Source organism: Charadrius vociferus, unplaced genomic scaffold (genome assembly GCF_000708025.1).
Source record: "Charadrius vociferus isolate BGI_N301 unplaced genomic scaffold, ASM70802v2 scaffold871, whole genome shotgun sequence".
Lineage (NCBI taxonomy): Eukaryota > Metazoa > Chordata > Aves > Charadriiformes > Charadriidae > Charadrius > Charadrius vociferus.
This window is the reverse complement of record NW_009646866.1, coordinates 436,441-457,874: the sequence shown is the minus strand read 5'-3', so window position 1 is coordinate 457,874 and position 21,434 is coordinate 436,441. Positions and strand designations below refer to the sequence as shown.

Below are 21,434 nucleotides of genomic sequence, written 5' to 3'. Positions count from 1 at the left end.
CAGAATTATTCTGCGTCTCTGAAGTCCTCATGTGTATGTGTGTTAGCTCAAGATAATCATTTGCTATAGCTAATCTCAAATGACCTTACTAAGAGGTCATTGCTATTCATCAAGTACATTGTGAAATCTGTGTAAGGTATTCAGTGTTACTTGTGAATAACATAACCTTTGAAGAAATGGTATGATTTTAACTGTTCTTCAAGGGTAACATGAGTCCTTATTGTGTTTTCATGTTAAGGACATAGTTGTGTAACTTGGGCTACTGCTGAAGTACCTTACAAGTTTAAATTTCTTTGTGATACTAAAAACATATTCCAGAGGACTTGGTGTTTAACTATGAGATGCCATCTGCTGAAGTCAGCTGCAGTGTATTTTCAGAAGATGTCTTGAGTATAGCATAATAATGCTGAACTTTAAACTCTTTAAACTGGATATTGTTTTGTTTGGGGATGTACTCAGAAGACTATCAGGTCTGAGTACTTGGTGGCTCTTTCAGTAGCATCATGCAAGTATGAGGAATATATGCTTTTAACCTAAACCTTTTTTTATCTGCTGCTGTAGATTTTTTCAGGTTGTTTAGTACAACAACTAGCTTTGTATTCTACCATTAACAGGACAGTCATGAAAAAGTTAAATTTGTTTTTGTTGGACTTGCACACTGAAACCGTTGGTTATGGTAGTACAAAAAACTTAGTTCAACATATTGGTGAGCTTAACTTCTTTATCTTAAGTCTTTACTTTTATCTTAGGTCTTTACCTTTATCTTAAGTCTTTACCTTAAACCACATCTCCTGTACACTTCTCATTTTTTACTTAATGTCAGTGTTAGAAACACTTCTTTTTGTTTGAGATATTTTTATATACTTGCTTCTGTGCTTAGCATTGCTTTGTATATGAAATGTGAAATCTAACTCTTCAGTCTGAGAAAAGTGGAACAGGTGAGGAATGTGGGACTGCTTTGAGGAGTAATTGGGGGCAAAGGACAGTGCACTGTAGTCTGCAGGACCAGGCTAAAATAGTGCCTTTATAGCAATGCTCTGCATGAATAGAGCAATGTTTCTAGGTGACTCTGAGGACACTTGTACTTCTGCTAGATACTTTTGAGATTAAAATCTACAGGGTTATGTCTGTATTTGAGGAGTTATCTGTAAATGATAATCTTGAGATTAAAAAAACCACCTTTGTCTAGGGAAGACAAAGCCCAAGTTTTAAACCGGTACACAAGTATGGCAAGAATAGTATTAAATCAGTAGGCTGTAACTGTATTGAAATCTGTCTCATAGGAGAAGTTAACCATGTCAAGATTGAGCCATGTAATGGTATTACTGTCTTGAACTTGGTGGGCCACTGAATTTGTATTTTGATTTCTTATCCTGTAGTCTTTACTTTGTTTGTTAATACACTTAAGTATCTAAATCTGTATCAGACAACTAAATAGCAGGTGAATATAAAGGGCATGCTTTCACCCTGCTGACTATGCTATGTTAGTGAAATCTTAACAGGATGTGTTGGCTGTCATGTTGCAGCCGCTTGTAGTGTTAGCGGACTGACTGGGCAGCTGGGTTAGAATGTGGCTATTGCCCAAATCAGTATTAAGTCTATAAATAGGAGAATTCCATGAAAATGTGCAAGATGTTAATCTTTCCCAAAGGACTGAATATGCTACTTCTATAACATGGCTGGCCATAAAAATCAGAACAGTAGAACAGGAGAAAGAAACTTGTGTGTTGAAACATTGGGAGTAATGATTTTCAAATGTGTTGTTTCTTATATGGGTTGGTTTTAATTATATTTGTTATATTTAGCCATATCCAGAAGATCCAGCAGTGTACAAACCACTCTCCCAGGAAGAGCTGCAAAGGATAAAAAATGAAAAGAAACAGAAACAAAATGAGAGGAAACAGAAGATATCAGAGAATCGCAAGCATTTGGCCAGTGTACGGGTTGTACAGAAGAATCTTGTCTTCGTAGTAGGGCTATCTCAGCGCCTAGCAGATCCAGAGGTGAGTGGTTCACACTTGCAGATCTTGCTCTTAACTTACTGTCAAGGAACCATTGGAATGCCCTTGTGCCCACCTTGTCTGTCTCCCTGATGGGTAGAAAATGAAGCAGCATTGAAAAGGTTCACTGCTGCTGAGGCCTCCCCTTCTTAAGGGAACCTACTTGGCTTCATCTTCCAAAATAATGTCAATAAGTGTTTATGTCTTTGCTTTTGGGAGTAGGGATAGAATAAAAAAGCCATCGCTTGAAGTGTAACTAGGAAGGAACATGAGGGTGAGGGGAAGAAAATCAGTAAGAGGAAGACCCATGAAAGAGTTGGGTTGTTACTCTGCATCATCAGCAAGAAGCTTCTCATTTGAGAAAACTGATTGTGTTTAGAACACTTTATTTACTTCCATCATCAGTCTGCTGCAGTTGGCTAATGATGGTAGTGCTAATGAGTAGAAGTACCTTGGGTTAGACTATGGAGGGAGTATACTACAGGATAAGATAGATGTCTTCCAAACTACCGTGCCAAGTTAAGTTGGACTAAACTGTCTGTAGAAATTTCAAACAGAAGTGGCTCTTTCTGAGGACTTAGAGTATGGGCTGCATTTTGGTAGACTGGGAAAGAACAAATGTAAACAGCAGCTTTTAGTGGAGGAGTAAAAAGGGGGATTATGAAGGGGAGAGAAAAATCAAACTGATCTGGTGTATAACACTTCAGTTTCTAAACAAGTACTTACAACTGTCAGCACTGGCTCAGTGCTATTTATTACTGAAAAATGTATTTGGTTTCTTTGACCAGATAGAGGGTTTGTGCGTAAAAGAAATTAAAAAAACCCCACCCAACAAACAACAAAAAAACCCCAACCACCAAACCCCTGAACTGTCTATGCTATTACCCTCAGATAATTCCGCAGTAAATACTTGAAGTAATTAGAAGTGAGTGTATTGGTGTAGTATGGGGGTGTGGATGTTGTACTAGGTTTGGTGGTAGCAATGTTCTCACTGATGTACCTGAAAATAATGTGTATTTACTGAATATTGCATATAGCACCGAGATGACTTGATTTCCTAACATGAAAGAGAGAGATGGGCTAAAAAAAAGTATTCAATATATTCAATTTAAGTTTTCCGCTTAAGCAGGCCAAAAAACTCTTGCACAAACGAAGATGATTTGGAAGGGGACATTGACTGCTATTTGCTGTTTCTGGAAATAGATATGTGGATCACAATGGAGTATAGGTGGATCCACTTCCAATTCTGTTGACATGCTCTTGTGAAAATTGTGAAGGCCATGCTACCATATCTGATCAGGGTTATAATCTACAAGACTCTTAAACTCTTCCGCTTTACTCAAGATTGTCAGTCTGACCTGGAATGATGGCTGAGGGTAGATGTAGGATCTTTCAAGAGGGTGTAGATCAAGTGAAGAGCAGTCAGAAGAGACCAGTGAGTGACTGGTTGTCGATACAACGTGCTCTGTAGTGCTACAGAATGTTCCAAATGAAGACATTTATTGTCCCTTGAGAAGAGAGATGAGGTGGTTAGGTAAAGAAGTTCTTGGATCAGTAAAGTTTAACTGTAGTATCTGGTGTTAATATGAAGACAGGGCTGGGGAAACAAATCTTCCTTTTTAACTTCTCGAGTTATTGTCTAGAACTAGAAATACCCTTAGCTTGTCCAGCTTCAGTCTGAGTAGTCAGGACTTCTGCACCTCCTTCCATCACAGGGATAGGAAAAGAAAGGCTTTTGCTACCAAATGTGTCAGATATATTGCCAATTCCATTGCCACACAGGTAACCACTATTCAACGGAGTCGCTTAATATGCTAGAGACATTCCTGCAAGTGAGTCAGGATCTAGCATTTTGTTCTCAGCAGTTAATATATCTGAATGCAAGTTTAAGGTGGTTATTTATTTTAAAACTGGAATGAATGTGACTCTTATTTTTTTTTCTCAGATTATAAATAGATAACATATAAGAATATTTCATGCTGAATGGGCTGTATCTTGCCAGGGTGGGGTTTGGGTAACCTGAGTACCGAAATAAATTATAAAAATGCAACATAAGATGTGGAATATCCCTCTTAAGTTCTTTACTGCAGTGGGAACATACTCTATATTGCAAGTAACCCATGTTTTATGTTGGAAAACAAATATACATCTACATGCTCTCCTCCTCTTTGTAGAAGAGACCTGTGTTTTATTATTTAAAACTATAGTTGCACAGTTACACAGAAGTACAGCCCTGTATGAATTAACTTTCCAGTATACCACTTTCACTTTCTTTTCTTGTAGGTTTTGAAACGACCAGAATATTTTGGGAAGTTTGGTAAAATACATAAAGTTGTCATTAATAACAGCACATCATATGCAGGCTCACAGGTAAGCCTTTGTGCTTTTTTTATTCCTTTAGAGAAAATGCATGTGTGCAGAGTGAATCTGGGGCTCCCTATTTCTGATTAAGCAATAGGTTAAAGAAGTAAAAAGAAAAAAAAATGCAGCACTGCAAAAATCTAAGGACTCTTAAGTTACTGAAGCATTGTCCAACCAGACTCAAAATTGGATGCAAGATGCAGTGTAGAAAGATTAAAAACTGAGAGACAGGATGAGAACCTTCAAAGAAGCAGCAACGTGGTATTTATTCGCTAATCTGCATTTCAGAGATAAAATACTTTTAATTAAGTATTTTTAGAACTTTCAAGCAACATTTTGATGCACCACTTCTTTCCCCATTCTTTATGTATCACATCTAAACTTTTGTGAATTCTACCATTTTTGTCAGTTTTTCTGTTAAAAACCTCTAGCTGTGAATATAGCAGTTTATGAAGTGAGCTGCTAAAAAAACAACTTAATGTTCAGATCTATCTGGGGGGAGTTAAAAAAAAAAAATAATAAAATGGTATGTTTTCTTTCTAGGGTCCAAGTGCCAGTGCATATGTAACCTACATCCGGTCAGAAGATGCTCTCAGAGCCATACAGTGCGTCAATAATGTGGTGGTAGACGGCAGAACACTTAAGGTGGTAATATTTTTACATTCTTATGTATATGTGCTAGGGCACTAATACCAGTGCATAGTATAAAATTTTATTTCTATGGCTATACTGTGTTGATGAACAAAAATGTCCAGTTTATTGGGTTTTGACCTATTTTCCTAGGATGAACCACAACATGGAAGTTCAGTGAGCTCTCAGCAGGCAATGTTTTAGGGGGTTAGTGGGTAACTCCTTGAAACAAAAGTTTGAGACAAAGAAAAAGATGTACCACCACCCCCTCTCACAGTGGCTTTTTTTCCTGTATTAGCTTAATAGCACAGTGTGAAAAACTGAATATTTGCTTTTACAGAGCATTTCTGTAATCAAAACACAACACCAAAAGCTGCCTGGGAAATGCAAGTTTTTTCCTTTTGGTATCTGTATAAACAGATATTCAGGCTGACTTGGCCAAATTTGTGGCTACAGAAAATCATCTAGTTAATAGTTGTTTCCTGACCCTGCTACAAAAGATTAACCAGTCTCATGTAATACAAACTCATAACTACTTATTTGGCTTCTTATGATTATGAATGCAAATATTTACTGAGGCTATTAGGCTATTATTTTGGTGTTTATTTAGATTGGATGAAAATAGAAATACATCCTAATTATCTAATCCTGAAGTATATAGACTTCTTACAAATAGATTTCCTAGTCCATTTGCATCAAAAAAATGCATTTGGAATTCCAAATCTTGGGAAGGAATTTTTATTTTTTTTGCGAATACAGCTTTTTTCTTATACTGTAAAAGGCATTCGTAACTTCCAGTACTTAAGTAATGATTTTTTTTTTCTAGGCATCATTAGGTACAACAAAATATTGCAGTTATTTTCTAAAAAATATGCAGTGTCCAAAACCAGACTGCATGTATCTACATGAGCTAGGAGATGAAGCAGCCAGTTTCACAAAAGAGGAAATGCAGGTAAGTGTAATGAATGGGAAACACATGAAAGTGGCATGTATGTATTTTATTGTATATAATTTAATCTAATGCCTATAACGTAGCCTTTTACTGAATATTACGGCAGAGATGAATTTTTAAATCCTAAAGGTGATTAACCAGTTGGATATTGACAGTGAACAGTTAGTTAGTTTTTTCACGCTGCTTTTAAAGGCTGAAAAGTCCACTGAGTGTTCATGAGTCAAAAAGATGGTAAACTCTTAGCCAAGAATTCAGATAACCTTGAGTTAGTAACTTGCCCTTTGTTCACACCAATGCAAGGTAACATACGTTATTTTAAATCTCTGAAAAAAGTTAGTGAAGATCTGCGTTTTCCTGTAGGTTTTGAGTGTGTGGCCAGTTATGGCTTAACTATTGTACTGTCGTTTGACCACGCTATCTGAATTTAGATATCCCATTCAGCCTGTGAAGAGTATAGAAGCTGTTTTGAAATAGAACATTGAGGCTAACTGTAATAGAGCATAGTTACTGATGCAGGGATTTTTTGACTGTCTCAACATCAAAACGCTTATTATCTAGGGTAGGGAAGCAAGTAAATGGATAGCTTTACTTTCTTAAAGGTGTTGCATTCTGAGGTCTTTTGGGTCTGGCTGGGTCTGTCGCTCTGCATGAGATAAAGCTTTTAAACTTAGTCTCAAGTATGCCAGCCTTGCATCCATGCTGTAACTTTTGATGTTGTCTGTCCATGAAGCAGGTGGTTCCCACCCCTGGTGCTATCACAAATGTTGTACAAGTGGATTTTATTTCATAGAATCACAAAACTCATGTAGGTTGGAAAAGACCCTTAAGAGTGCAACCACAAAGCTAACACTGCGAAGTCCACCCCAAAGCCATGTCATGTATTAGCCTGATGTAAGCCAGAGAATAATGAAGAATGTCCATGTGTATTAAATGTTTTTTCCACAAACCAGCAGTTACTTCTGAGGATTTCAGCTACATTTTCATAAATTAAAAATACAGCCTGCTGGTTCAGACGAACAGTCCCTCTAGTATATATGTTGTTGCAAGTAATGGCAATAGGAGGTAAACTTCAAGGAGAACTTGCAAACCAGGCCACTTCCCCTGTTCATTTCCCTCTATTTTTCCCACCACCTACATCTGTTAGGTTATACGTATTCGAGGGTACATTCCTGTCTAGGCTTTTTAGGTTTTTTTTATAGAGCTGTCAGCCATGAATTTATTTAATCCATTTTGAACCTGCTGATACTGTCAACCCTATAGTCTTTTATGGCAGCAAGCCCCAGAAGTTCACTAGCTGTTTTGTGAAGTGCTTTCTTTTGCCTGTGTTAAACTGATATCCAGCTAATTTTATCAAGTGTCCCCTAATCCTAGCTCTGCAGTACTTGCTGAAAGCAAAACCTTTACTCACTTTATCCATTGCCTTTGTGATGTTGTAAAACTTGATCTTGCCTCTCTCAGCCCTCTCTCCAAATCATACAGTTTCTGGGCTCTTAAACTTCTTTGTAAAGCAGTTCCTCCCTTTCTGTGATAATTTATGTTGCCCTTCTCTGTACCTTCTAACTGTGTCCTCCTTGAGATGCAGAGCTCAGACACATCATACTCATGATGTGGGGCAAGCAAAGTTTAATATAGCAGCCCTCAATGTTTTGTGTGTAGTGTGGTGGTGGGGGTGTTTGGTTTGTTTTGTGTTGGTTTTTGGGGGGTTTGGGGTTTTTTTTTGTTGTGTTTTTTTTTAATGTGCCCTTCCTAATGATGCCCAGCACATTTTTTGTGTTTGGTTGCCAGTGCATAATCAACTAACAATTTCAGAGATCTGTTGGCAGTAACCTCAGTATCTCTTCTCCAAGCTGTAACAGCCAGTTACAGATCAGTAGAGTGTTAGTAGGTTTAGGCTACTTTTCCCTTAGTGTGTTACCTGACATGTCTCTGGTGAAGCTTGTTTGCCAAGTTTCTTGGTGTTCTTTTTGGAGTTCCTCATTATCAGCACGGCAGTTTACTACCCAAAGAGCTTGGTACTTTCAAGAAAGAACTTGCTCTTCACTCCTTTGTCATGCGTGCCAGTGATGTTGCACAAATCTGATGCCAGTCATCAGTCCTCATTGCTTTCTTCTGCATCTTAAGAGAGTGACCAGTAAGTCTTACCTTTGCCTTTCTGTCTTTAAACCAGCTTCAGTCCACACGAGAACCTTTCCTCTATACCAGGGCAGCTTCGTAAATAATTTCTGGTCTGAAACATTATCAAAGGCTTTTTTGAAAACTTTTTGGATCCTTTTTATTTATGCTTATTGACGTTATCATAAAATTCCATCGTGTTAGTGAAATAGGATTCCCCTTTACAGAAGATGTTCAGATTCATTCCTAGCAGATTGTGTTGATCCATGAACTTTTATTTTTTTATTTATTTTTTTTAGATAGACTTTATAATCTTAGGAGGGATGGAGGTTGCACTTAGCAATCTGTAGTTCACAGGATCTTTTCAACAGCCCTTTTTGTAGAAGGCAATGGCAATCTGTCAGTCCTCTGGCCTGTCATTTAAAATTGATAGGTTACATACTTTGGCCAGGAATTCAGTTTCACATTAATTTCTTCAGGAGTGGGTTATATTTGATCTTGGTGACTTACATGAATCTTCCTTTCCGGTTCCTGGTTACATTCCTTTAACTTTCTTCTTGATTTCATGTTGCTTTCTTGGAAATCATTGGAAATTACACAACTACTGAAAAGTGCATTGTGCTTTCAGCATGCCAGCTTTCTGGAGTTTGGGTTAGTGTCAATGAATTTACAGGTCCATTTAATGAGATTGAATGTTCATTGTCACAGACTTTGATTCTCTACATTTAAAAAAAAAAAAAAAGTCAGTGGATGAACTTACATTCTAGGTTCAATAATTGTTAATAGAGCAAACATTGTGACAAACTGAAAAGAACTGGTAGAACTCCAGGAAGTCTCTGAAAGTGAAGTTGGGAATTTAGGTAAAGTAGGTTGGAGATACTAAGTTTGGCCTTTGGATTGCTTGTTATAAATAAAGCACGATTACTGCGATTTCTTATATAAGATTTTAATCTCGTTTCTTTCTTACATTTGTGTGACAAGCTTAGGACTCGCCTGATGTTCCTGGCCATGACATTCAGTCTTTTGCCACTGAAATCTTAAGCAAGATGAGATATCCAGGGAGGTTTCTTTGTACTCAGCTGCTTCATGTTTGCAGTGCAGATCTGTGCATCTGAGCTAGTTGCTTATATTTTATTCACAGTGGGTGACGAAGGAAGCATTTCCAGCACTCAGTATATTTCATAAAGTTTACATTTAGGTGAACCACGCTTGTGATGCACATTTTTTTTTTTTTTTTCTACTGTAGGTAGTAGGTTGGGTGTAGACACTGACAAAGTTGGGTAAGATGATGCCTATACCAGATGTTTCAGTGTCCTTTTTTGAGGGTTGTGTAGGTTGACTACACAGAGAAAGACACATTCAGAATCAGGCAGTAATGGAGAACTGCAGAATTAAGTAGCAAAAAACTGGAGATACTTAATGTTTGACTGACTTGGAGTATTCAAATGGGATACACAGTTGCCCTTCTAAAGGGGCCCATAAGGGAATTGAGTTTCTCAGCAGTACCGTTTTTTGAATTTTGTCAAATATTCCTGCTTAATTTTTTTTAAGCAAGTAATAGTTTTCTTCCAGGTTGTAATATTTTTCTAGGAGGATGTCTGTATTGCCTGTGCATCAATTCCATTCCTGTTCCAACAAAACATTTATAAAGGGAATGAATTAAGTAATGTACAAATGTTAATTTTTAGGTGTACAAGTAGTGTTAGAGCCTCTAAATCAATACTGAAGATGTGATAGATAATAACATGCCTGTTCCAGACTTAAGATTCGGAAGGCCTGACCATAAATCTTGGCACTTGTTTCCTTTGCTAAAGGGCATCTCTTAAGTAACTGGAAACTCTAGATAAAAGCTATTGACAACTTCAAAATCACTGTTCTATTGTGCATCTTGATTTAACTCATTACAATACTTCACTTGCAAATAGTAATTGTTAGGTTGGAGTGGTATAACAGCCTACAAAAAATGTGAATGCTCATCTTGAATTTGTTTCAGACGCCACTTTAAATGTTGTGGGGGGTGAATCTAGCTGGTTTTCTTTTAAATATTGGCCACAGAATGTTATATATAAGCTAGGCTGCAAAATACTGTCTTCCTTCACTCACCAGATTCAATATTCTGGAGTTGGATTGGGCGTCCTCAATTTCTGAAAGCAAGAAACTGTTCTCAATTAATTCAATTATTTAAAAGAGTATTTCAAATTTTCAGTTATTAAAAACAATGATTTATCAGTTATTGCTCAGAATATACTTGTTGCCACATGATAGGTAACAGTGAGACCACCTCAGCTGTTTTTATTAAGCCAAAACAAAATTACTTCCATTTTGCAACATTTGATTTAAAAGAGAGACTCTTTGCTGTGTTCTGAAGAGCTTAGTATGGTTGATATCAAATGCAGACTGCCTTGGAAATTTAGCTTTGTGATTTAGAAGATATATTGTGAAGCTTTTGATTAGAACTGAAGAGCAAGTTCTCATAAGGTTGTATTTTTTCTGCTTTAGAAGTCTCAAAAAAAAATAATTATAAATTGGTAAATACATCCCAGTGATTTCTAGGCAAGCTTTTGATTTGTTGAGATTACCTATGTGCTGAGATTGAGAAGCATTGTTTTGAGTTTCAGTCAGGAGGGACCTGTTAAGTTCTTAAAGCTGAATTACTGGGCTTTGAGACATGCATATGTACAATTATATATAAAAATTCTATATAAGAATATTTTAGTATTAAATATTTATATTTATATATTTAATATATTTAATGTTGAATATTTTTAGAAAATATTTTTGTATCTATAAAAATATGCTTAGCCGGTATTAGTTCATTGTGAACTTCTTTTCTTAGGCGGGTAAGCACCAGGAATATGAACAGAAACTACTGCAAGAATTATACAAACTAAACCCCAACTTTCTCCAATTATCTACGGGTACAGTTGACAAGAACAAGAACAAAGTGACAACACTGCAGAGGTATGATGCGTAAGTACTGATGCTGGACTGCCTGGCTATGATTTCCCTCTGGCTATTCCCAAAGAAAACTTCCTTATTCCTATTGCATCCCCTAAGTTGCCCGCTCTTTTTAGTGGCTGTTACACGATAAACTCTGATAGTGGTTTTCTCCATGCAGAGACATATGCAGCACTTTGTTCTAATACAAAGTGAGTGTGAATCTTACTTAATAAACAAATGGTTTTTTGCTGTGTGCATTTGGATTGCTTGTTCAGAACGAGGTATTTTTATGCTGAAAGAAGACCTTGTATTTTATATTTGCATTAACACGTAATCTTTATTAAAGACCAGATGTCAGCTCTCTTGGTATTGTGTCATGATGAATGCAGTCTGTACTCTCACAACTGAGACACCTTGTAGTCTTGATACGTGTTTTTTATTGTATTTTATACATCATGGTTTATAGTGCAGTCCTTACATTAGGTGTAAGGGCCTTGGAAATTGAAAGTAAAATCAGTTTCCTTTGTGTAAGAATTCGTAATATGCAAATAAAAGATATCTTGCTTGTCATCTTAAATTATATATTTTTCACTGTGTAATTGCAGATACCTCTTTTTACTGCTTGTTAAAATAACAAACTACTTAAACAGAATATTCAGTAAGTTATGAAAAGATTTCTGTCCACACAAGTACATAGTCATAAAAAGATGAACGAAAGCCTAAAGTCATCAGTCCTTATGTGAATTATCCACTCAAATGTCATATTTAAGATAAATACAAACTTTTAACTACTTCTTCCACTCCTTTCTGTAGGATTTTCATACATGGGCAGAGTGGAATGTAAAAGTTAGATTACAGTTTGTACACACCTTGGCCTTGTAAGCAGGATTTATGTTGTGTGCTAGTTATCCACTACTGAATTTTTCAGACAATAGTTTGACACTGGCAGCATCACTGCACAACAGTTTAAGCAAAAAAAGCAGATACTGTATCTAAGATATTGCCAATGGAGCTTGAATAAGCAGAGTATAATTCTGAGTAATGGTATCCCAGCTAGTGTTCTGGGATTATTTTCTTTAACTTCTGGAGGAAGTGTCATATGGGCTTTGACTGCAAGCGGTCAGGGCCTCCAGTTCTATCTTGCCTTAAGGACTGTGCCACTTCTTATTTCTTGGGCACTGGTTCAGTATTGACTTGGAAGGTAGAGTGCAGCAAGTAAAGGAAATGCACTACTTCCTGCGTTTGGGTATTGATTGTTTTATGTTCAGAGTCTGAACTAATCTTAATTTGAAACCTAATTAGATCCCAGCAAAACGAATGATACCAGTGAGGGAAGAATGCTCTATCTGAAACTGCATCAAACTTTTAAGCCTTCAGAAAGCAATTATGAATTGGAGCTTGGCCAGTCTGTGGTGCTAACATTTTGGCACTTGTGTTAAAAAATGGCGTGTTACCCTAAAGGCAACAAGTGGTCTGGAGTTAATTTCTCTTGTCAGCTGAACAGCATCATCACAACACACTCTCTGTTCTTTGCTCATGCTAGGCACCACCTTTTGGGTTGCAAAGTGAATTTCGTCTTGCGACTGGGATTTTGAAATGTTTCTTCAAGTCCCGTCTTATCAGTACAAAATGTAGTTTGTGAGCTGGTGAATGAGTGTTGTTTTCCTTCACAGCTTTCTACCCAGTCAGGTTCCCGTTTTTGCCCGATTCATTGATACAATATTAGTTTCTGGCAGTTCGTCAGAGCCTCTGACAATTTTGTGGTTGCTCGTGTGTTTCTGGGGTGCAGGATTTGTTTCACTCTGAAATTGAACAGAAGTTGAGTTCTAAATAGTAAATGTTTAATTATAAATACCCAATAGTAGAAAACAGTTTCTTAAACTGTGCATAAATGCTTTTTCACAATTCTGCTCTAATTTGAAAGGTCCTACTCACACATCTTTATTCTTGCTGCTGAAGGCAAATGTTAAAATCCCCCAGTGCCACTTTGTGTATGTGGGTACTCTTCTCATGGTATGTCACTTGATAGGCATGGCGACTGCATTTTTTTACAATTGGAGGTATATTCCACATTTAAAAGACCTCAAGCTCTTTTTTCTTTTTTTTTTTTTTCTAAAAAACTGAAATGAATGCTTTCTTACACTAGAAGTGGAAACACTTATTAAGCACCTGCTGGTCTGTTAGAGAAGAGCCCTTTAGAAGCCTGCAGCCTTGAACTTAACCAAAACAAAAAACCCACATGCATAAATACCCACCCCAAAACATGAACCAGTTTCTTTCTCTTTACTTTTCTCCTTGGATTAAAAACTGACTTTTAACTGTGACATTTTAAAGTTAGTTTTAAAGTAGAGACAACTTTGCACTGCAGCAGACATAAACTTTGATATTTAAAATAAATCTGTTAATGGATTGCAAGTGTTGTTTTATCTAGATTACAGCTCATTTTTGTTGGGGTGAGAATATTAAATGAGGGTGAGAATATTAAATGACTGATGATGTGCTTATCATAATGTGTCTTCCATTCCTCGGTGTTCAATATCTGATTAACTTTCTATCTCTAACTTACTTCAAATGTGTACAAAGCAAAGATGAGATCTGTAAGTCAGATCAAGGCTTTTATATGTGTACACATTGTATAGGTACATGAGAAAAGATGGAGAAAAGATAGAATAGCAAATCTTAGAATACTAACTGAGATTTGAGGGTGGCTAGTAATACCAGTTTTATCTGAATAGCAGCGTTGCTATAAGCAGCAATGGGAATTTCCAGATTCTGACTGTGACCTTACTAAATTGACCTAGAGATGTAGAGTAAGCGTTGGACCATGTAATAAAAACATATGAATGAAGGGGGGCATCAGGAGGAACATGTGTATTTAATTTTTTTTCTTCTTGAAAGCTTATTCCTTATGAAGGCAGCACTTGGACACTAAAGACAGCATCCTAACTGAAGCATATAAATAGCTAAAGTCAATATAAAAGAAGTGGAGAGCACAGAGGCAAATATTGTATAGTAAGATTGTAGGGTTAGTGGATGACACTATTTGAATGCATTTGGTTATAGATGATATTCCAGCTCACTTCAATTTGTAGAAAATGTAACTATTTTCAGCAAAAACTTGAGCTTTGATTTGTCTCTTGAACTTCTTTCAGATCTAACACGCGCTCTGAAATGAAAGCTAATGTTACTTTATAAAGGGGAAGTAATTATGGCTTTAAACTAGAAATGAAGGGAGCACTAACTTGAATGAACAGTGTGTTGGTCTGACTGGTCTCATGATCTGTTAGTAAAGCTGTGGACTCTTGTAGTAGGCGTAAACCACAAACTTCATCTGTTGGGGCTGGGCTTGATAGGGCCTAGAATATAAAATGTTTATTTCTTTTTTTAAAAAGGGATTTAGTTCACGATTTACAGAACTTAAAAATACTTACGGGATAAAGCAAACAATTCTAAAGGAGGTGTGTGTAGATCTGGATACTTGAAGCTGTTGGTGGATTTTTGGTTCTCTTTTTTTTAATATTATTTTTTTCCTCTCCCCCAAATGGACACGTTTGGACTTCAGCATTGGCAGAGCAGCTATCTATTCAGTGAAGAAAATAGAATCCCCCCCCCCCCCCAGTTTTCTCTCTCCTATCCTCTCCCTACCCTATTAATTCTTTTTTTAAGTCAACACCACTTAAAAATCTGAGAAATAATATCCAGATAAATCTATTCCTATGGATTGTCTGGCACAAGGATTTATTTCCCCAGTGCTTACAATTTTTAAAAACACTTTCTTCATAACTTGAACTCTTCTTTTTTTTTTTTTTTTTTTTTTACTCTTGCCTTTTTCCAGACCCAACAGTAATAACAAAGATGCCTGGCCATCATTACAGAGTTCAAGTAAATCAGCCAACGGTTTAACAATGGAACACAGGAAAACGCCTCCTATATTAGAAAATGGCACAGACCCAGAACACATGACTCCAGATGGTGCAGACTCAGATTTCGGGTAATTGTGCTGCCTTTTATACTTCAGATAGCTTGCTTTCTCTCTCACTGATTGGTGTGGAGGGAATGATTCTCCAGTCTCTCTCTCTCGTTGGAGAGCTGGATTCAAATCCCGATCAGGTCACAAAAAGCTGGGCTTAGGCTAGCCCATGTCAAAAAGACTAATTGGCAGATTGTGCAGGAGAACCCTAACATAAAGTCAGTAGGTGATGGTCCAGGTAAGGGCTAAGGGGAACTGAATAACTGGGGGATGAACAGCTATATAGCTGCATGGTCCCAGCCAGAGCTGAGCCCTTCATTTCTATACAGAAGCTTCCACAAAAGGAACACACTAGTTGCTATACATCAGGAGGCTTGTCACTTGGAAAAGCTTCAACAGAAGGAAGCTAAATGTTAGGGCTGAATATCTGTCGTTTCATTACAGTGGTGTGTTCCAGAAACACAACTGCAGAGGTAAGGGTGCCCTGATTATCACTCTTAACAGGAACAACAGGGCAGCAGATTCAGCTGAGGCTTCTTTATGCAAAGGAAGTAATTCATCTGCTTACAGTAACTTCCTTGTTGCTAACCAACATTTTTTCCTCTTTTGGTGCCCTCCTTGAATGAAACTGGTGTTGTCTTCCACCACAAGCATCACTAGCAGTTCCGATGGTAGTCTGTAGTCATGCTGTTTTGTTTTTTATGGACACCCTTCGGCAATATCGGTTGGGATCATTCGGAGTTTGGATGGGAAAATAAGATAAATCCCAATATTTCAAGAAGTGATGTTGCTGATCTTCACTTTAAATCAATATTGAACCGATGCATTAACATTGTGAGCGCTGTTGAAAGTGGTATCTTCTTCTTAGGCTTAATGGGAGTGCCATTGAGGTGTGATCAGAGATCCTATGGTTGCATTGCAGTAGTAACATGCAGCTTCCTTCTTGTCTTTTCTGAAAAGAATATATAGAATCAGAATGGTTTGGGTTGGAAGGGGCCTTAAAGATCATCTATTTCTGACCCTCCTGCCACAGGCAGGGATGCCTTCCACTAGACCAGGTTGCTCAAAGCCTCATTGAACCTGGCCTTGAACACTTCCAGGGATGGGGCATCCACAGCTTCTGCGGGCAACCTGTTCCAGTGCCTCACCACCCTCTCTGTACTTTACACCCACGCCATTACAGTAGGTAAAAATATTGTAGCCAATAAGTAATCAGTCTTGTTCATTCCTGAGGGCTGGAAGCCTGTCGTACAATTAAAGACTCCTTAGGCAGGTTCAAGGATAAGAAACATTTTCAGGAGTTAGATTGTCATTACAAGTTGTCTTACACATAGTTTTTTAAACTGCAGCATTGTGACTTTCTGTCAGCAGCTTGGGAAAATAGTTTGGCTGGAATATCAGCTCCACAATCGGAATGATTGTGTAGTGAAGAGTCTACAGCAAACTTTTGTGCTGTAGGTACTCAGAAATTAATAACATAAGGCAGTTTATTCCAAATGGAAGGACTTTATTCACGCTGTTCAACCACTGAGTAGAAAGTATTTGTAAACCTTCACTGGAGTAGTACTTGTTTGCAAGTATATTCTTCTGACTTTTCTTTTATAGTCATGAGTAGTTCAGCTTCGGGTATCTTTTTGTGATACCGACTCAGTGTTCCTTTGCACAAAAATTGTTTTTATTGAGGGATTATTCTTATACAGTTTCTTTAGAACAGAGAAGAATAATTCTGCTTCGTTTCTACTCCAGTTATTCTGGGGTGGAGAGAACAAATATGGGGGGGGATGTAATCCTATGAATTTTTGACCTTGGTATGTGGCTCTATGCAGTATTTAAACTTTGCAGCAGCAAAGGGTGTTTGAAAACAAGGTGTAGCTAGAATCTGAAGTCTGCACCCAGTTAAAATAATTACTAAATATATTTGTCTTGTGCTAACACATCATGCCTGTAATTTGACTTGTATCACATTCTGGCCTCTTAATGGACCTGAAATTCGTGTTCTTACTTCTGGTCCTTATTTGTAGGACCAGTATTTGGGGCTGCGCTGCCTGATGCTTGTGCATCTTCTCCTATGGGTCAATAAAAATTAAAGTACCTTGAAGTTGTAAAACAAAGATTTTAATCTGAACTTGAATTAATACTGTTTCATTAGCGTGGTATTTAGCATAATTAAGGCAATTCACAGATGCCTGTCAGAATCTTGACTCCTGAGATGTGCCATTTCAGCAAAGTCATGTTAATTCTCAGTGGATAGCTTTCTGAGGTGGTTTTCTGCTCTATCTTGTCTTTTATTCTCTTTATGTTTGTTGGAAGTTTTTTATGCTCTGTCTTTTCCTGCATTTTTCCCCTTCTGTCACCTCAAAACTCAGTTTTCTTACCTTGGAACTAATTTCTGCTAGTTAAAGCTTGAAGGCTGGTGGGAAGCTTAACTTGCCACCAGGACTAAATAGTTAATCTCATCTTTTATCTCTCCCCAGATTTATTTAGGACTTGTATGGGAATTGACAACTTAGGTATTTGGAAAACAAATCTGTTCCCAAGTTTCTCTCCAGTAGTAGCATAGATGGAACTGACTACTACGGAATACTGCCATAATACGAGAGTCCTGGTTTTTTGAATGGCATAGAGTTACTATGAACATGTTTAAAACTTTCCTTTTGTTCCTTAACAGGGCAGTCAACAAGCAGAGTGGAGAGTGGTGGGAAGAAGTATTACAATATATGGCAAACGATTGGAATGCTTATGATTTTAAAAAAACCTCCTCTCATAAATAATAAGTGGACTTCTTTCCTCCTTAATTCCTCCTAATTAATTTCACTTTGTCTTTATTTCAAGGCATTTCTACCAGTATGAAAGCAAATGTTGAATTTCACATTAAATACTTGAGTGTCTGATTGTCTCTTTTCCCCTCCCACTTTTGCAGCCCTATCGACAAACCTTCAGATTCCCTCAGTATAGGAAATGGTGACAGCTCCCAGCAGGTAAGACATAAATATAAATGCTGAGAAATGCTGTGAAAGTAAGAATTGAGTTTGAGGGCACGGTGCAACTTGTAGCTGGAGAAGCAAGTACTTTCTGAAGTGTATCATAATTTTAAACAGAACTAAACAGTGCTACTGCGAAGTTGATTTTTTTTTTTTTTTTTTTTTTTTTTTTTATGTTTGACCTTGTACTGAGCTTTATATTGACTAACCTAATTGCAGCCAAAAGTTTTGAGGAAATTTTTCAACTGCATTAGTGAAGAATATTTTATATATAAACACTCGTGTCCTAATTGTTTCTCATCCTCTCTTGCCTGTAGATAACAAACAGTGACACACCTTCACCACCGCCTGGTTTAACAAAGCCCAATCCAGTTATACCCATCAGTTCATCTAATCACAGTACAAGGTCTCCTTTTGAAGGGGCTGTAACAGAATCACAGTCGCTCTTTTCTGACAACTTTCGGCACCCCAACCCCATCCCTAGTGGGCTTCCTCCATTCCCCAGCTCTCCACAGACTTCAAATGACTGGCCCACAGCACCAGAACCACAGAGCCTCTTCACATCAGGTACGTACACAGCTTACATGGCTGGGTATTGCTTGGTTTTGCAACTGATATCTGAAACTGTGTAGAACCAAAAACTCTAGGACTTGCTCCATACTGTTTTTTTTCCCCCTTCATGAATGATTGAAATTTGTCACTTAACTACAAATGAATTGGCACTGACGTAAGGTTTTCGTCTAAAAGAAACTTTACAGAGGTTTCCAGCTGCATGGCTAAATTATCAGAGTGCCTGTTTTAGTTTTTCTTAGCTATGTGCTTGTCTAAATAATAGAATGTGACATGTATGCTTAATATTTAATGTGACAGGTTTTTATTGAGAATGGGGAAAAATACATGGTATCAGTATAGATTGGTGTAATAATCTGTTATCTAACATCAGAAGCTGTGCAGTGGAATTCAGGATTTTCTTTAGTATCCTGCATAGTTATCTGAAGGTGCTGCATCTTTCTCTTTCTGAAGTGAGATTATTTATGTTCAGAAAAGATAAAAATATGGTTAATTGCATCAACTGAAAGATACCTGTATTTTCCAGGTACTTTCCTATGACATACCACTTCATAAGAAGGAAATATCATTTTAGGTGTATTTATACGTTCTTGGGAATGGTTAACAGCATTTAAGAGCTCACAAATTATAAATCTGAGGGCACTGTTAGAAAAATAAATGAAAATATCACTAATAAATAGGATGTAAATGATAGTTTAGGACACATTTGGTTTACTTAGTGATTAGTCGTCTTTTGATGTTTATCCAACTTCTGGATTTCATAATCCTGTTTGTAAACAATATTTATTACCAAGGAAATTACCTGCTGCTAAGGTACTATAAGCACCAATTTTGTGAAGATTAAGTAGCAGTAAGAGACAATATCCAGGTAGTAAAGGTCTTGTGTGTTTCATAATTAATATAAAATGTATGGTTGCTATTTAAATAAGAATACAAAGGACAAGTTTTTGTCTGTCTAGCAACTCTTCTTATCTGTCATCATGGATTTTAGAGTGAAAACAGAAGTGTAGATTTCTTTTCTGAGAGGATACTGAGCATAATTTTTAACTACTTGAAGCAGCAGACCAGGTTCCCTACCACCAGAGGGAGTTGATGTTGTGAGTGATACTACCTTGTACTCATCAGCTTGCATTACCACATTTTTGAGGAAAAATACTGTGAAACTAGATGCCGCATTCCTGGAACGTGAATAAGAAACTTAAACAGTACAATGAAATGAAGTAGTAATTGAAAATGCAGGGAAATTCTGATAACCGTTTTTTTTTGCAACACTGCCTCAAAATATTTAACAGTATCTTGTAAGTCAGTTCCTTATTTCCTTTTGTTTTATCAAGTTGTCTGCTCAAGAATTTGCCTTGTTTTTCTTCATAATGGTGGACAGTGGTGGTTTTTTTTTTTTTGTTTGTTTAACCATTGCTCAGAGGTTCAGGAACAGAACAATTCTGCAGTCAAAATACTATTTGCTAGTTCTACCACTTCACCTTAGGTAGAAATCTATGACAGTTTGATCTGAAAATGGGATTCTAAGCTGATGAATAAGGTGTCTTTGGGGAATGTATAAAGAAGTGTTACATGAAAAATAACTGGCAACATAGATTCAGGCACACCAAGGCTGAAATTTTGTATGGATAAATACTAATTCTTGTTCTAAATCCTGTTCCTCTCCTCTCCGACAGAAACTATACCAGTATCCTCCTCCACAGACTGGCAAGCGGCTTTTGGGTTTGGTTCCTCCAAACAGCAAGAGGACGACTTAGGGTTTGACCCCTTTGACATCACCCGCAAAGCCTTAGCAGACCTGATTGAGAAGGAACTGTCAGTCCAAGACCAACCTTCCCTCTCGCCCACATCTCTTCAGAACCCCACCCCACACACTACAGCTGCCAAAGGGCCAGGCTCTGGATTCCTGCATCCTGCTGCACCCACAAATGCCAACTCTCTCAGTAGCACCTTTCCAGTCATGCCACAGAGGTTCCCACAGTTTCAACAGCATCGAGCAGTTTACAACTCCTTCAGTTTTCCAGGCCAAGCAGCTCGCTATCCTTGGATGGCCTTCCCACGCAATAGCATCATGCACTTGAACCACACAGCAAATCCCACCTCAAATAGTAATTTCTTGGACTTGAGTCTCCCACCACAACACAGCACAGGTCTGGGAGGGATCCCTATATCAGGTAGGTGAATCGGGACAGCAGTGAATATGACTTAATTCATGCTTTCAGCTTCTCTGAGCCAGGACAGGAAAAGGGAATAGCTGGCTACAAGTGGTAGAGTGATATCTCTTGATTGTCATACTAGGTTTATGAGCAGAGGGAGGAGTAAATGTTTTAAATAGGCCCTTTCTAGTTATAAAAAAAAAAAAAAAAGTATCTGGATGTTTAGCCTTGTAATATTGAGCTTTATAAGGAAGGTGGAGTATTCTGTGCCCGCTTAATTTTATGCCAAAGCAGATTGGTATTTTGGTTCTTCAGTCTTGCCAGACTGGCTTTCCTTAAGAGTAAGCTCTGGAATTGCGTTGCGACTTCCACGTCGACGTGCAGGTGCTGACCAGAGTTCTTAAAATTGTGCAAAGAATTGTAATGATTGTAATTTGTGCCAGATGTCTTGGCTTGGTTGTTCCCTCTTGTGCATAACCAAATGGCTGCACAATAAAACATTCGGTGCTGTTCATTTCTGTACTTCAGATGGCCTTAATATTATGCTAATCTTTCACTGAATGGGTGCTTGCAACGTGTGTAAGAGGATTCATCCTGATTGTGAGGGTGGTGATGTTGGAGGAAAATAAATCTACAGTCAAGCCAGTTCAGGCTGCCCTGAATGGATTGGTAGGCTCTTGCAGCAAACATTACAACTAAGGAGCTAATTGTAACAATACTTGTATTGATTTAAAAGTTCATTTCTGGACTTTGAAGTCCTTC

General features: G+C 37.6%; 1 protein-coding gene across 5 annotated transcripts in view; it reads left to right on the top strand.

The window, feature by feature from the left end:
• Window positions 1–21,434, top strand: part of CNOT4 (CCR4-NOT transcription complex, subunit 4) — a 44,848-nt gene that overhangs the window by 5,938 nt on the left and 17,476 nt on the right. For 2 of the 5 annotated variants that reach the window (XM_009894395.1, XM_009894393.1), the window contains exons 2-9: window positions 1,806–2,003; window positions 4,284–4,370; window positions 4,905–5,006; window positions 5,818–5,943; window positions 10,892–11,016; window positions 17,886–17,943; window positions 18,264–18,513; window positions 20,193–20,690. In XM_009894395.1, coding sequence (XP_009892697.1) covers window positions 1,806–2,003; window positions 4,284–4,370; window positions 4,905–5,006; window positions 5,818–5,943; window positions 10,892–11,016; window positions 17,886–17,943; window positions 18,264–18,513; window positions 20,193–20,690 — 1,444 coding nt within the window. Of the gene's footprint in view, window positions 1–1,805; window positions 2,004–4,283; window positions 4,371–4,904; window positions 5,007–5,817; window positions 5,944–10,891; window positions 11,026–14,830; window positions 14,987–17,885; window positions 17,944–18,263; window positions 18,514–20,192; window positions 20,691–21,434 lie in introns of all 5 variants that reach the window. The other 3 variants (XM_009894394.1, XM_009894392.1, XM_009894391.1) reach the window with 2 other exon arrangements.